Below are 15,433 nucleotides of genomic sequence, written 5' to 3' on the forward strand. Positions count from 1 at the left end.
GCACATGTCTTTGATCTGTTGAGAAGGTTCTGTTCTACTTCCAGTCTCCTGATAGCTTTTACCATGAACAGCTGTAGAATTTAGTCCAATATTTTTCTGCAACTACTGACAGGATCATATGGCTTTTTCCTTTCCTCTATTGAAATGATGACTTATGGGGGTGGATCTTCCAATGCTGAACCAACACTGCCATCCCTATAATAAAACCATTTTCTACATACTGCCAGATCTGACTTCTAATAGTTTGTTTTGTTAAACAAATTTCTATCTATGTTTATACTTTTTTCTTCTATTATCTTTATCCAGTTTTAGGATTAGCACAATGTTGAGTTCCTAAAATGAGGGGAGAAGTGTTCCTTCTTTCTTCTGCTATAAATGTTTGATATAATTTATCAGTTAAAATGAATATGAACCTGTTGTCATATAGGTAGGTTTTCAAGCTAAGTATATACTTTCTTTAATAGGTGCTATTCAAATTTTATATTTCCTCCAGAGTTAGTTTCATTAATTTGTCTTCCAAGGTACTTCTTAGAAGTTGTCAAATTTATTTCAAAATAGATTTTTGTAATATGCTTTCTATATCCTTTTAAACTCTGTAAAATCTGTGGTAATGTCTCCTAGATGTTGATATTGTAATTTTACAAATGTATAATTGATATTGTTTAATAGGAAGAAAAGATCAAAAGGTGCAGGGGAAGTGGGAGGGGTAGGGGAAAGGAAAGAAGGGAAAAGAAAAAATATGAGAAGAGGAAAAAAATGGAAACAAAGTCTTTGCAAATAGGGAAGGGTGGAGGGAGTGAAGGGAGGGCAGGCGAAGGGGAAAAAAATAAGAAACAAGATAATCATGTAATGGTACAAGATCCCAATGACGAATGTAACTGTATTTTATACCTAAAATGTACCAATAAAATTAATGGGGGAAAAAAGAATGATTTTATCTTTAATTTAGAGTTAGGAAGCCAAGGCTGATTTGTGTCCTCTTCACAGGTAGAAAAGTTGAGATCTAGTGAACCAAGTGCCTCAATCAAGCTCACTGGCAGGCCTTTCCCTTTGGGCTGTGTCACCTCTCCTGTCATGACAAAAGACTACTGGACCTCATGGCTGGTTCCCCTGCAAAGTCCAGCAGTGGATGACAGATTGACTCAGTGGGAAAATCAGTGTTAGGCCAGTGACATGGCAAAGTGGCAAGTCGATGACTTCTAAATGAGCTGCAGCTTAAAGCAAAGAGAACATTTACCCATATTTTAAGAAATGGTAATGAAAAGAAAATACAGAGAAACAGAACATATTGCAGACAAAATAATCTACCAATTTTTAAAAAGTTCTTAGATTCAGTTTTCCTTATTTATTCACCAAAAGCAATCAGGCATGCAGTTTGTAGCAGGCCACAGGAAGAAGAAACAATCCCATGTCAATCCTACTTCTACAGGCAGGTGAAATACGAAATACCATTTTCCTCTGCTCAATTATAGCTTTACAAGTGGAAGTGGATTGTTGCACATATGTATTAATAATAATTTGCATTTGTCTTTTTACTTTTTAATTTCCCTTTCCCTAGGTTCCTTTAGTTATGTCCACAGGAACTTGCTCTAAAAATATAGGATGAATGAGCTAAAAAATTTACATCTGATAGAGAAGAGAAGCAGATTGAGATTTGCCTACACAGTTGGCTTAAATTTTTGAATGACTGTGCTGAGATTAAAAGGTCCTGGATATAAGCTTATTTCAATTTATTTGACTAATATTTACTGAGTAGGAGAAGCTGCTATTGGTGAGAAAGAATCCTAAGTGTTTTCAGCCTCAGCTAAGCCATTATCATTCTTAGTTCACCTGGCATTGGGTACACTGATCTTTCTGGAGTCCACTATCCTTCTTTCCTCTATAGGGCCTTTGAATCCACTTTTCTTACCTTGTTGTTTCTTACTCTCCCTCCTAAAACATCCCTTCAACAAAATGAACTTATTTTTCAGTTATCAACACAAAGTTTTCAGGAACACCTCATTTGATCTGCTTTTTGGATCTCTTACAATACTTCCTCCTCTGAAAAACCTTATTTCATTTGAAATTATAGATTAATTAATATATTTATTTGATTAGTATGTTTACCTTAATACACTCTAAGCTCCATGCCCACCTTAATGTAATGCCTGGAATACACAATCAGTAAGAGGAAAAAGGGCCATAGAAGTATGGGAGTGTGTTTATGAACAGGAAGGAAGGCAGACCTACAGGGAAAACTGGGGTATGTTCATTCTTACCATAACTATGATTTGGTTTGAACATGACTGACTCTTTATACCTTTCTGGAGTTTTGATCCAATCAATCTAAGGATACAGGAATGAGAGAATTGGCTTTGTCAGCCCATCTGGCCAATATTAATATATTGATGATATAATGTATAAACATTGTAATTGATATTATGTCCTACTTTGCTTGTATTTTTTTAAATTAGTATGTTACTCTGCCTTGCATCTTACCTAGTTATGTATGTTCTTGTCATTTTCATTTAAGCATACTGTGTAGACATACATTAAAACTCCCCATCTATCTTCTGATAAACCTTGGTAAATGTTTCGTGGCTATTATTTTGAATGAAACATTTGATCTTATTTGATCCTTATAATGTTTCAATGATTATGTTAGGCATCTAAAGTCTTACCTGAAAGATAAAAGCATAAGTCTGGGGAGGTGAGATATTTACCACTGGCTGTACCATAAATTAAAGAGTATTTTGAGTCTATATTTTATAATGCATGACTTGAGAGGTCTTATGTAGAAGAGCACATTAAATTTGGGGTCCTTGATTACTATAAAGACATAAACAAGCTAGAGGGAGTTCAGGTAAAGAAAATAAACATGATTAAGCTTCTGGAGGGGTATGAGGAAAGATTAAATGAGCTAAATATTTATCGTTTGGTTAAGTGAAGATGAAAGAGGGAGGCAAAAATGGTTTATAGCTAGAATTATTCAACATGCTTCAGCACAGAAGAGGCAGCGTTGCTAAAAAGGGGAAACAGGAACCAGGAGCCAGATGACGGGAGTGTAAGGAAGAACATTAAGAACAGGACTATCTAGGATGAATTGTAAAGTACATTTTACCATCCAGAACTGATATGCTGCTGAAAAATTTCCCAAGGGAATCAGTCAACAAACCATCCCTGGAGATATCTCAAACCAGAGAGAGAAAATAACTAGAAATTGTCCTGCAGGGAACAGCTCTGCCCAGACATTAGACATGAAAGGGAAAGCTTTGCAGATTTTCTCTCTAATTTGTATTCTTCTGAGATCCCATGAGGCTAAGAAAAGATGTGGGAACAATGGATGAAGGACTGAGTGCACAGTATGCTTAGATGTCGCAGCCTTGGCTCACATCTCTAATGAGTCGGCACAGAAGGCAGCACACTGGAGAGGCCACTTTGAGCACATCCAGTGCTTTGTGTCATCCTGGGACCGTCATTAGGCTCTCCTATGGGAATAGGTGAAACAATTAGGAACCCAAACAAAAATTGGCAGTGAGGAGGCACACACGTGCAAGCATAGGTGTTTGTTTAAAACAAATGTCATAATTTAACAATTATATTGAACCCGTGTATTATTCTGTATTGGAAACATACCCAAGGTCAAATGGTCAGGTGAGGACTTTTAAGTTAGGTTTGACATCTGTCACTATCACTCTGTGATTAAGTCCTTTGATTCCATCATATTCACGGGATTCATAATATGGCTCAAATTAAACCTGGTGCCCTGGCATCCTCCTTCCCTGAAAGCAAGTCTCTGTATAGGGATATAATAAATAGGGTGAGTCAGCATGCTGACAAGGGAGGGACTGCTGTGCATAATCAGTAATCTTATAGTGACTAAAGATCTCTTTACCAGATCAAAATTAGCGGGCATTTTTGGATGGTCCTTAAATAAAACCTGGGCTAATGTAAATGTGACACAGAATCAGGCAAATCTTCCTAAAACTTAGGCTACTGATGACATCTATGCCTAATAGCAAAAGGTAGCTTATTAGAAGAAACAGAATTACCCTCAATAATACTCATGCCTAAAAGCAACTGGATATTCAACTGGAGAACCAAAATCACAGAATTATCTTGCTGAAATCACAAATGGCCAACAAATTTATGGAAAAAAATGTTCAATTTTATTAGCAATCAGGGAAATGCAAATTAAGCCCATAATGAGATGTTAATTCACATCCACCAGATGAAGGCAAATTAAGCAAATGAAAATACCAAGTGTTGGTGGAGACATGAAAAAAAAGTGACTTTCATGTGTTCCTAGTGTTTGTTTGGGGTTTTTTTTCCCAGCTACTATGCACTGAACCCAGGGCCTTCACACTGAGCACATCCACAGCCCTTTTTTGTTTTTTATTTTGAGTCGTGGTCTCATAAAGTTGCCTGACCTGCTCTGGTGGGTATTTTAATAGATGTGACACATTATTGCTCCCTGAAAGTAAAAATGTCCTATCCATGACCTGGCAATTTCATTCATAAGTATGCACCTTAAACATGGGGGCAAATCTTTACTGGGGAACATGTTTAAGTATCTTCAAAGCACCATTAGTGACAACAGCAAAAATCTAAGTCCCTAAAAGTTCATTAACAATAAGTTGGATAAACTGTGGTTATTAATATCATGGAATATCATACAAGAGTGACTGAAATACAGTCATATGCATCCACATACATGTGCATGAATCTCAACTACTTAATGTTTAGCCAAATGCAAGTCAAAGTACAATACACACATTATATTTTTTTATTACAACCAAACACAAGCAAACCAATATAGCATAGTAAAGATGCATGTATTTGTGGTACAGAAAACAAGAATTCATAAACAGGAAATTCAGAAAATAGCTATTGGTTATATGAGTTTTTGTTTCATTATTATTTTATCATGATCTTCAATATTATTATTTATATTAGATACTATGTTTATGTACAGTTCATAATTTTAACAAATCTAATGTTGAAACTAGTAACATAACTAGAATTGATCTAGTCCACATTCTCATTTAACAAGGAAAATATGTGGCAAGAAGAAAAAATATCATCCTATTAATATCTAATTTCAGAAGTGCTACAAACCCATTATTTCCAATGAATTTAAGATTTTCTGCTCCTATCAAAGGACTCAGTTCTTATTTCCCAACAAAACTCAGTCCTTATTTCTTAGCAAATCAAAAGTCAAAATAAAGACAGGAAAGAATTTCAGCTGCAAATAGAAAGTAGATAAAATATATTTTATAAATCTAGAATAAAATTCTTAATAAAACAAAACAGCCCATGGTTATTTGATGGAAAAATAAGCAGTCCTATCTCATGTAAAATTTTCAGAAATTATCCCTATGATATCATATAATATAACAGTGAGTCATAGCAATGCATTAGATTTATGAAGAACAGGTAATGTTCTACATACTGCTTTGTTTTGTTTTCATTGTTATTGATGATATTGTTATAGCTTTTCTGGTAATGGAAATTGAACCCAGGGAGTGTTAAACTACACCCCTATTCCATAGTTTTTATTGAGTTGCCCATGGCCTCAAACTTGCAATCTTCCTACCTCGGCCTCCTGAGTAGCTGGCATTATAGTTGTGTGCCACTGCACCCAGCTTACAAATTTCTTAAAAGGAAACTAAGAGAGTGGAGAAATACTGCATTTGTAAAAGAAAAAATCTTCAGTTCCTAAGACAAATGGCTTGACCTAGAAACATTTATATAATCTTGCTTAATTTCTTTATCATTTAAGTGCAAATTTAAGAACTTTGTAGATACTCTGGAATAAAGTTATAAAAGCCTTCTTGTTAGGTCATAACTCACTAACAAGTTGATATTTTCACTAGTTCACATCATAAAGATTCAATTAATTCAGTAGAATATTTTTGTCCTAGATACTCCCAAGTGTAGCCTTCTAGCAAGAACCAATATTAAAGGATGAGAAAAGAATAAGGACAAAATCACCAAATTACAATGAATGCCTCTGTTAAGTTTCATTGCAATAATTACAAGAGGTCTAAAGGGCTTTCTGAGGGCTGGGGATATGGCTCAGTGGTTCTGCCGCCTGCCTTGCAACTGCAAGGTCCCGAGTTTGATTCCTGGTACCAAAGAAGGAAGGAAGGAAGGAAGGAAGAAAGAAAGAAAGAAAGAAAGAAAGAAAGAAAGAAAGAAAGAAAGAAAGAAAGAAAGAAAGAAAGAAAGAAGGAAATTTCCTGGTTGGACTTGCCCCAAGGAAATGAAATCTGTGAATGATATGGTTGTTTGGAATTACTCATAAAAAGTAGTATGTGCTTTTTGACCATTGGCCTTCAATAATGAAGAAGCATATTCAGTCATATGCATGATTACGTATTCCTAACCCACACCATTGGACAAAGTTTAGGCATTTCAACAATGAAAGAACACATTTTTACTGAACAGCTGAGTTAAAAGTGGTTTTTAAACCTCAGGCTAAATTTGTCAAAGAATTTTAGAGCACTAGAGTAATTTTGTTCATCAATCAGTAGTCTTTCATGTTATTACAGTGTTAAACCTGAGAAATAGAAGGTAAGGAAACAACACTCTCATGTGGGAGAAGCAAAAGTGTGGTATTAAATTGTGCTGCAATTTACCTGAGTGCTGCAATTATAAAGGTGCATAATAATTTGCATTTTATTTTTTGCTACTACCCACTTGGTATACATAACATGTAATTTATCTTGCACATTTTTATTAGCCTACAATAAAATAATCTGGAGTGCTTATCCTTTCTTCCTGACAAATTTAGCATTGGCTTTACTTGAGGTTTTGTTTTGTAGGAAAATATCTTAAATGCCATGGGTCTGTGCCATGTAATGGATATTTTGATAACATTAAGAAATATTCTCATCTGTGCAAAGTAGAAACTTTGAAGAGAATTTAAATTCCATTTTTACAAACTGGTATCACCTCTGTGACAAATAATTTACCTAGATTGGCATAATCTATTATCCTATAGAAGTCACTTCTATCTCCCACAGTGCCAGCACTTTGATAATATTGGCTGAGAGGCCACAGAGTAGAGTCTCCTAGAGTAACAGTGCTACTTAGCTGTTTTTAGAGTGCAACATAACTCTCCACTAAAAGAAACACTCATGAAAATTTAAAACTTTATTTTTAAGGCACATGTCTGTGACCTTGCAAAGTTTAATACAGCATCTTATACCTTGTCCTTGAATCAGGGACTTGGTTTCTCAATGAGGAAGACTTTACTGGGCTATATCAAGCAAGCATTATTGATGCTCTACAGCTTGCAGAGAAGAGTTACGATTCTTCAGAGACAGGATAGAGTGAAGGAAGCAGCCCATAGGAGGCTGCCAAACAACTCATTGGGCATTGGGTTCATATTTAATTCAGTGTGTTTCAGTCATCAGTTAGTGAGATCCTGAGCTAAGATTCATTAAAGTATAATTGTTGTGACAGCTCATGAAGCTCTTAAATCCTTCTCTGCAACATCATATTGAGACAGGGAAAGAGAAGACAAAAAAGGAAGATGCTACATTTACTTGAATTGTAAATGTGCATACTACTACTTACCATTTCACTTAGGGATTACAGTATCTTTCCAGAACCCAGTGACTTTTTATCTTTAGTTAATTAATCAAGCAATTCTCAGAGACTATATGTCATTATTCTTTTTACTCAAGCAAAACTAAGGTTTCCAGAAATTTATGTGTATAGTTATCTAAGAGATTATCACCAGAGATAGATTAATCCATCAAAAATTTATCATTTGAGCTGGTAATTGTAGAACAAATACCAAACAGAGCACTGTGTTTTCAGTTTACCATGAATTTCTCATCTCTATGCAGACCAGACTTCTGTAAAGTGGGGAAAGCTATCGGCAGGTCAGAAAAACCCATTCACTACTGGAATCACAGTGTTCTTACATAATTATGCTATCATAAATCATCCAAAAGTTACTCTTTGGAGGAGAGAGAATGAAAAATGAAAATATCTATTCTTTACATGTATATGTTGGTATTTTAACTTAAGAAAATGATGAAAGATGACAACTGCATTATTTTTTAATACAGTTCTCCTGGCTGATAGAAGCATGAGGAAAAAAATTCCTAGACAAAGTTTAGGATGGCAAATTCTCAAGGGAAATAAAATGTAATCTTAAGGCACAGTGGCTCATCAAAGGAAATAATGGGTTCAGAACTTGAGCATTGCCTTTAAACATGAGCACCAGGTAAAAATTTAAAAAAAAATGTTTTGGTGAGAAAACTGAGATTTAAATCAAGGTTGGTTCCCAAAGGAATCATGCTAGATTTGCTGACCCTACTGTGTCCAGCTGGAAATATTCCCAGGAGCAAATCATATATATTTGAAGAATACCAGACTATAGGATCTACCAAATAGAAAATAAGCCAGGAACGGAAAATCATTCCTCCTCTCAGAAATGATGCCTTTGAGGTAACAGGTGCTGGGATTCCCTTAGAAGTTGCAGTATCATCCCTTCCCTTTCTAGAAATAAGTAAAAATATCCCCTCTCCTCAAATGACTCATCTTCCCAAATCTCTTATCAAGTTTCCTACTGGCTTAGAAGCCCATATGCATCCTACAAACATTCTGTGCTCCAGAAGCAAGTTTTTACAAAGCTCCATTCAGGAACTTAGAGGATTAAAGCTCTTCCTCCTCAATGAAAACAGTAAGAAGTTTGCTAAGAGATTAACTTGCCACGGGAAAAATGTAAGTCATATACACTGAGAAGTTATAAATCTCTGGCCAGAAAAAAAAAAAGCCTATCAGCAGCTCACGCCAGCCCAGCTTTTAAGAGCATTAAAGCAAATGCACTAAGCCTAATATATTCACATGTAACACATGTGGTAGCCGTTTCACATGCTTCATAACTCAGAGGCAGCTGCTGCTGTGTGAGAAATGGATTCTGTGACAAGTCACTATGATTTACACTGCAGCACTCACAGAGGAGTGGATGTCTGCCTGGCCAGGCGCCCTCAGGTCCTGCCACATGCTCTGTCCACTCAAGAGGAAACCCAGATGGACGATCTGACCTGCTTTGCTTAGGGGAATGAAAGGGGGGTGGTTAGGGAAAGCAGCAAGCCTCTCTTTACCATGTCCAGACTACATAAACTCTCACTGATTTTCTTTCAACAGAATGTAATCAAAGCATGTGAATAATCATTAATGGTATACTTCCTATTTCAGTTATTAACATCTAAAAGTCTCATTTTACTGAGAGATCCTGAGATGCTACTTGATGCCTCCGCCTGTGGCTCATGTCAAATACATAGGACAGCATCTTAGAAGAGTTAACTAAAAGGCCACAGTCCTCCTCCCTCAGCATCAAGTCCTTACCCTAGGATGACAATGACCAGAGATGTCCTTTGTTACTTCACAACAAGCTCATACAGATCCACAGCAGCTTCAGACTTTATCTAGAAAGCAGCAAAGAGCCCAGTGCTATTGTGCTCATCTCCATAATCCTTTGTTACCAATCAACAAGGTCCTTAAAACACTGCTGAACGTGACTTCACTGCCCATAAACTAGACATTTGGCCTTATTAAGGGCACCTCCTACTGGCCCTTTCTTGGAGTGAACTATGCTTTCTTTATCATCAATTCCCTGCCACGTTCCCAAAGAGGAAACTGCTACTAAGATTAAAACAAAAAAAGAATAGAGGGATCTGAATTAGCAATATGTTAAAAGTGCACCATCCACTTTCCTAAGACCTATGCAAGCTGCCTAACAATTTGTTTGCAAATAACAGGAAGGGATTTAGAAGTGCAGAGTTTAATGATGAAGATCCATAAGCCTACCCAGGGGCATATTCCTGTGTATGTGTATTGCGTCTGCTTTTTCAAGCACAGATTTGTCTATGAAGAGAAAAATTTGAGAAGGAAATTAAAATATAGCACTAATAATGGTCCTAACTCTGGACATTTAATTAATTTAGATGCTAATAAAGCATATATTAAATCCATCTCCATTCACCTACCCTCAGCCTTTGCCAGACAGAAGTCATTTGGGAAACAGCTTTTAAAAAATTGTCATTCAATTGCTATCACTGTCCGTTTCTGTATATCTTGTTTAATCTAATATTTTCTCCAGAGCATTGTGGGCCATGGGTCTCTCAAGGTTCTCCAGGCTTTCTACCCAGCAAGGGAAGCCCCCTCTGAACTTCCTTTCTCCCTTCAGTCTGCCGAGCTATCAGAATGCGCGGAAGTCAATCCGTGGAGAAGGACGGTCCTCCTAGCCACAGCGTCTAAGCATCGGCGGGTCACAAGGAAGGAATTTTTAAAAAACACCTATCTATTCTTTACAGTTAGGATCCCCCCACCCCCGCCCGGGTCCCACCCACCTTCCGCTGGAGTAACCGCCCAGGACAAAGCTCTGGGAAAGAGGACTGGGGAGGAGGGAACTGGCCCGAGAGGGAGGAGGGACCCCGAGCCGCCGAGCGCGGGGATGCGGGGCCGCGCGCACCACACGCGCGTACCACACGCGCGTGCGCGTGCACACACAGACGACATACACGCACACACCTCTCACGCTCTCTCTGTCTGGCCAGACGAAGACGAGGAGTCCAGCCTGTGTGCCCTCGGAAGATTCCTGCCCGCGTCTGGCTGCGCCAGGCTTTAGGAAGCCTGGGGCAGGCCGGCCGCTTGTTTGACCGAATCCGCGGCGACCGTGAAGGGGCGCGTACTCTGCTAGCGTTCGCAGCCCTTGGCCTTGTAGCACTTAGCAGGGACAAGAAAGCCGGAGCTTAGGACTCTGGGGAGACAGGACTTGGCCGCTGCGATTTAATTCTAAACCTTGTTAATTTCCAAGACGCAAGTTGGGGCGCGCCTATCCAATACGTGGTCCCTGCCGACGTCGTCTTTTCCTTTGGATTTGGGGGAAGGTCTTTTACGAAGGGATTAGAATGCTCAGCGCCGGGCTCGCCTCTCCTTCCCACCAGGCCGCCTCCTCTACCCCAGTGCCGGTCTACTAGTGGCGAAGTCCCGCAAAACGAGTAAACCTTGTAAGGAGTCACTTCGCTCGCTCTTTTCTTTTCTTTTCTTTCTTTTGGCCATGGAAGCCTGCATACAGAGACTGCAGCACCCCGAGCAGCCTTCTTATCCCTCTTTCTCCTCATTTAGCCCAGTCCAATCCCCAGTTTTGCCATTTTTAATTAGAAACTGCGCTTGCCAAGGCCCAGGAGCAGGGGACTGCTTCCCCGGAATATCAATCATTTGGAGTTTGGAAGCGTTCTGGAGATATTTGAAGACTCAGCTTGTGAAGTGCATTCATCATTAAAAAAAATAATAAACACTTCTCCCTCCTCCTGCCAACTCTTCACGGTCCCCTTCTACGAAGTACCAAAACATATAAACTGTCCTCTTCCCATTTTTCCATCAGCAAATCCGAAAATCAAACCCCGAAGGAGCTTTGCTCACATATAAATGTCTCAGTCCCACCAGCTGCATCTTGCACACACTGCTTCAAAGCCCCTGCGATGTCCGCCTCCGCTCGCTCCTGTTGCCCCTATCCGCCTCCCCTTCGCAGGTTCCTCAGGCTTTAAGGATTTCAACCCAGTTCCTTTCAACAAAGTCCCCAACACCTGCCCCGGCCCGCCCGCTCTCCAAACCAATGCAAGTTATTTCCAAAAGCAGAGATTTGAGAAGCACTAGATTTCAAAAGAGCGAAAAGATGCTCCTCTCCCCTGCCACCAACATCCTCTGCCCCCAGGGGGAAAAAGTCTTCGGTCTTTTATCATCCACGAGGAAACCAGGGACTGGGAGGGAGAGGAGCTGGCTATCTTATTTCCCCTCCACCGTAATTCTACTCTCTCCAAAGGAAGCGAGAAGGGAAGGGGGTAATGGGGTGGGGGAGCGACAAGAAGAAAGGAAAGAACCTCTTACCGGCGACTTGAAGATGCGCGCTGAGCAGGGAAGCTCCGAAGAGTACAAAAGCCAGCTTGGGTACCCAAACACATCCAAGACTATTCTCCATATTTCAGCCAACACCTTCGGGGCGAGGGGTCCTGGGCAGCGGCGGCACTCAGACACATACACTCACACACGCATGCACACATGCACACACACGCACCGAGCCCCTTCGGCTTCCTCCTCCTCCTCCTCCTCGTCCTCTTCCTCCACCTCTTTCTCCACCTCCCCTGCGCCTCTTCTGCCTCGGAAGCCTTTTTCCTTGTCCACTGGCACAATCAGTAGCAAAAAGAGACAGCAAAAAGTTCCATTCGGTCCAAGAGATCCCAAGCCCCAGTAAAACCTTGGGAAACTAACTCAAGGAAACGGAGGGAGCAAGAGAACGGAAGACAGCTCTCCGTGGGGTTTGCGAGTCATCAATAAACAGAATATCCAGGAGGGACTAAGAGGAGACGGCAAGCAATCCAGTGGCTGCGTTGTGCATTAAAAGGTTGAGGTTGGTTCCATGTCGTCTGTTGGGGAAAGTTGAAGAGAAAAATCCGCGCGAGAGCTGGCGATGCTGTTCGTTTTGCTTCCAAGAGCTAGGGGGGGCCGAGGGCGGAAAGGCGGGGGCTGAGGGGTGGAGAGCTCTCACTTGTTACTGGGGTGTCCGCCAGCGGTGTGTGAGCGGGGAGTTGGAACCGTACTATTCATTGATCCGGACAAGTGGAGGGCTGGAAGGGAAAATGTGGAGACCGGAGGGAAACGAACTGGATCAGGCAAGGATTCCACGCAAAGAGGGGTGGGGGGAGAGAGACGTGGCTTAGGGGAAAAAAAGCGGACCGAAGAGGCTTCCAGCAGCTGCCTTCACCCGGTCTACATATCCATGCGCAGGGATGCCCTCTGTGGGCCAGGCGTGGGAAGTCACTTTTGTCAATGGAGCCTGAGAACGTTGGGAGCCTCTGGAGGTTTGGCAGCAATCATTTTTGACATTCAACCGTCAGGAAATTATTTTTATTTGATTGTAAAACCTAGGCGGGTGTTTAATCTAGGGCAGGTGGCTAGGACATTTATTTACTTCCTTGCCCTCAGCATTATTTAAACAATAATTTTTCATTTGGAAAAAAAAGTCACCTAATCCTACTCGCTTCTAGGACAGGTAGAAAAGTGAAAGTCGGGAACCCGGAGTGGGGGGATGCTGGACCACTGCTTCCTGACGTCATAGAGTCCTCACTGGGTCGGGCATAGTACTTCCTCTATGTTAGCTCTTCTTTAGACCGGATTTAATACTTTATTTAACATATTGCAAAGCGCTTACTGTGTTCTTGGTGCCCTGATGGCTCCTAGGAAACATAGATAAGAGATTTAATACGACTAAGTCTCAATCCTCGTGGGATTTTTGATCAGTTTCGAGAGAAGCATAAATGGGTAATGATGAAACAGCATAAGAAATATGATGGTCCATGTAATGAGGAGGTGTTCTGGGAGAAGAGAGATGAACTTCTCCAGTCTCTAGACGTGAAGTGAGGGAAACTACACCGGCACGCGTATGAGGACACACACATACACACACACACACACACATACACTCAGAGCAGGGTGTGAACAGAGAGTCCTTTCAGGAAGCTGCTTTAAGCTGAATTTCTTTGCATAGCTTACATCCACTAGGAGACATCAAGCCCCTTTGAGAGCAGAGCTTGTAAGTCTTTCATCTTTTCACCCCTCAGAAATGCTAGGATAAGGCTCAGAACACTTGGAAGGCCAATACATTTTTGCTGAATAAGTGAACTTGCAAACCAATGAATTTGGCCAGGAAGGGTGATAAACAGAAGTACCACTCTAGTAAAGGGTCTGTGTATTAAGAAGATAGTCAGCTGCACTTTCCTCTCTTTTCTCACAGTATTACATTGTTTATACGTCCTTGTCATTCTATCAAGTTTGCCAGGTTATGAGATGATAAAGTATGAATACATATTTGAAAAGGGAGAGAGCATGGGTGAGATGGAATAAAATCACCACTAGCAAAATTCCAGTGATACTAGAACTGGACCAGTGTTTTAGACCCTTAGGCATGCCTGTCCCTTTCTGCCCTGAAAAAAATAGTGTGTACCTGTGAACATTAACTAAGTCAAAATCTTTTGACTGAGTTTGGTGCTGATATTCTTTAGAATGCAATGAAACTGTTGACTCTAATTTCTCAAAACACTCAAACTTCCATTAGCTAGGGTCGAGGTTTCAGGGCTGTGGTCCAGAACTAAGGCTTTTAACTGAGTCCATAGATCTTTCAAGGACATCACGGCTGACAAACTTCAGGAAGCTCATGCACATCTAGAAATTTTATTTAAAAAATGATTGGCTTCTGGGCACATGGTCTCTTTCACCCTTCAGAGGAAATCTTTAGCTTTCACTAGGTACACAAAATGAGTGGAAGCTTACCCACATACTGAGATAGTGTGAAGAACCACTGGATAAAAAAACAAGGATGAGGGAAGACTTGCAATCTTCCTAAAGGTGTCATAACACTCTATGGTCCCCACATCAGTGAAATAGATGTCTCAAAGAGTGGGAAGGTAGAAAGCAAAAATGTTCCATGTCTGTTGTAGAAGTCCTTTTGTTTTTTGTGGGTTTTTTGGTACCTGGGATCAAAGTCAGGACCGTGTACTTGCAAAGCAGGTGGCGGAACCACTGAGCTAAATCCCTGGCCCTGTATAAGTCCTTTTGAAGGTACTCTACTGAGTGTCACACAAAAAATCTAGTGATCAAGTTACCCTCACTGTGGTTTTTGCATCCTGTACATGGGGTAGTCCAGCCCATCTGTCCACTGACCAAAGTTCTTCTACTAAGTATCACTGAGTTCTCTTCCTCTTCCTCATTTGTTTCTACAACTGACAGCTTGCACTCTCTTCCCCAATACTCCCTCCTTCATCTTAGATAACTTCAGCTTCATTTTTGAGGCTTTATTTGGAAACAGATTTAATATTCTGATTTAAAGCTTAGTGATTTACACTTGGGAGACCCAGCACTTCCTTACGCCTCCTTGCAAACAGTGTTAGGCACACTTCCCATTCAGTCATCTCATTAGGAGGAAAGGGAAACAAAGAGAGAAAAAAAAATAGTGACCATATGAAACAGTTTAGCATAATTAATGCTCTTCACATAGTGTTTAAATATTTGGGATTGAGAGTTACCCTTTGATGTTTAATCTGATGATAAAGCATACATAATTCAGACACACTTTTGAGTTCTGAAGGCAAATTAATCAATATGTTCATTTCTTAAAACCATACATACCCTAAATTATGGGAATGTGAGGGTGTGGAAAGAGGTATCAGGAATATTGATTTTCTGAGATCAACCTAAGAAGATATATTAAATTAAAAGTGTTTACTGTAAGTTGTTTTAGGGCTCCAATGCTGGAATTATATTTCTTGTCCTATCTTAGTTTAGAAGTTAGTTATCTTAATCTATTTCCATTCTCCTGTTATCACGATCTGACTTTGGTCACTTTCAAAAAGGCATTTTAGAAATTTATTTGTGA

The 15,433-nt window shown here is 40.0% G+C and overlaps 1 protein-coding gene across 6 annotated transcripts in view; it reads right to left on the minus strand.

Annotated features, from left to right (window-relative positions):
• The window catches only part of Dcc (DCC netrin 1 receptor), a 1,202,110-nt gene extending 1,189,366 nt beyond the window's left edge, over nt 1–12,744 (minus strand). For 4 of the 6 annotated variants that reach the window (XM_004855173.3, XM_021236635.2, XM_004855172.3 and 1 more), the window contains exon 1: nt 11,893–12,744. In XM_004855173.3, coding sequence (XP_004855230.1) covers nt 11,893–11,983 — 91 coding nt within the window. In that variant the 5' untranslated portion in view covers nt 11,984–12,744. The remainder of the gene's footprint in view (nt 1–11,892) is intronic. The other 2 variants (XM_004855171.3, XM_004855170.3) reach the window with 1 other exon arrangement.
• Between the last annotated feature and the right edge of the window lie 2,689 nt (nt 12,745–15,433).

Source organism: Heterocephalus glaber, unplaced genomic scaffold, assembly GCF_053883595.1.
Source record: "Heterocephalus glaber isolate CG9 unplaced genomic scaffold, H.glaber_assembly_v1.0 deba00000331, whole genome shotgun sequence".
Taxonomy (NCBI): domain Eukaryota; kingdom Metazoa; phylum Chordata; class Mammalia; order Rodentia; family Bathyergidae; genus Heterocephalus; species Heterocephalus glaber.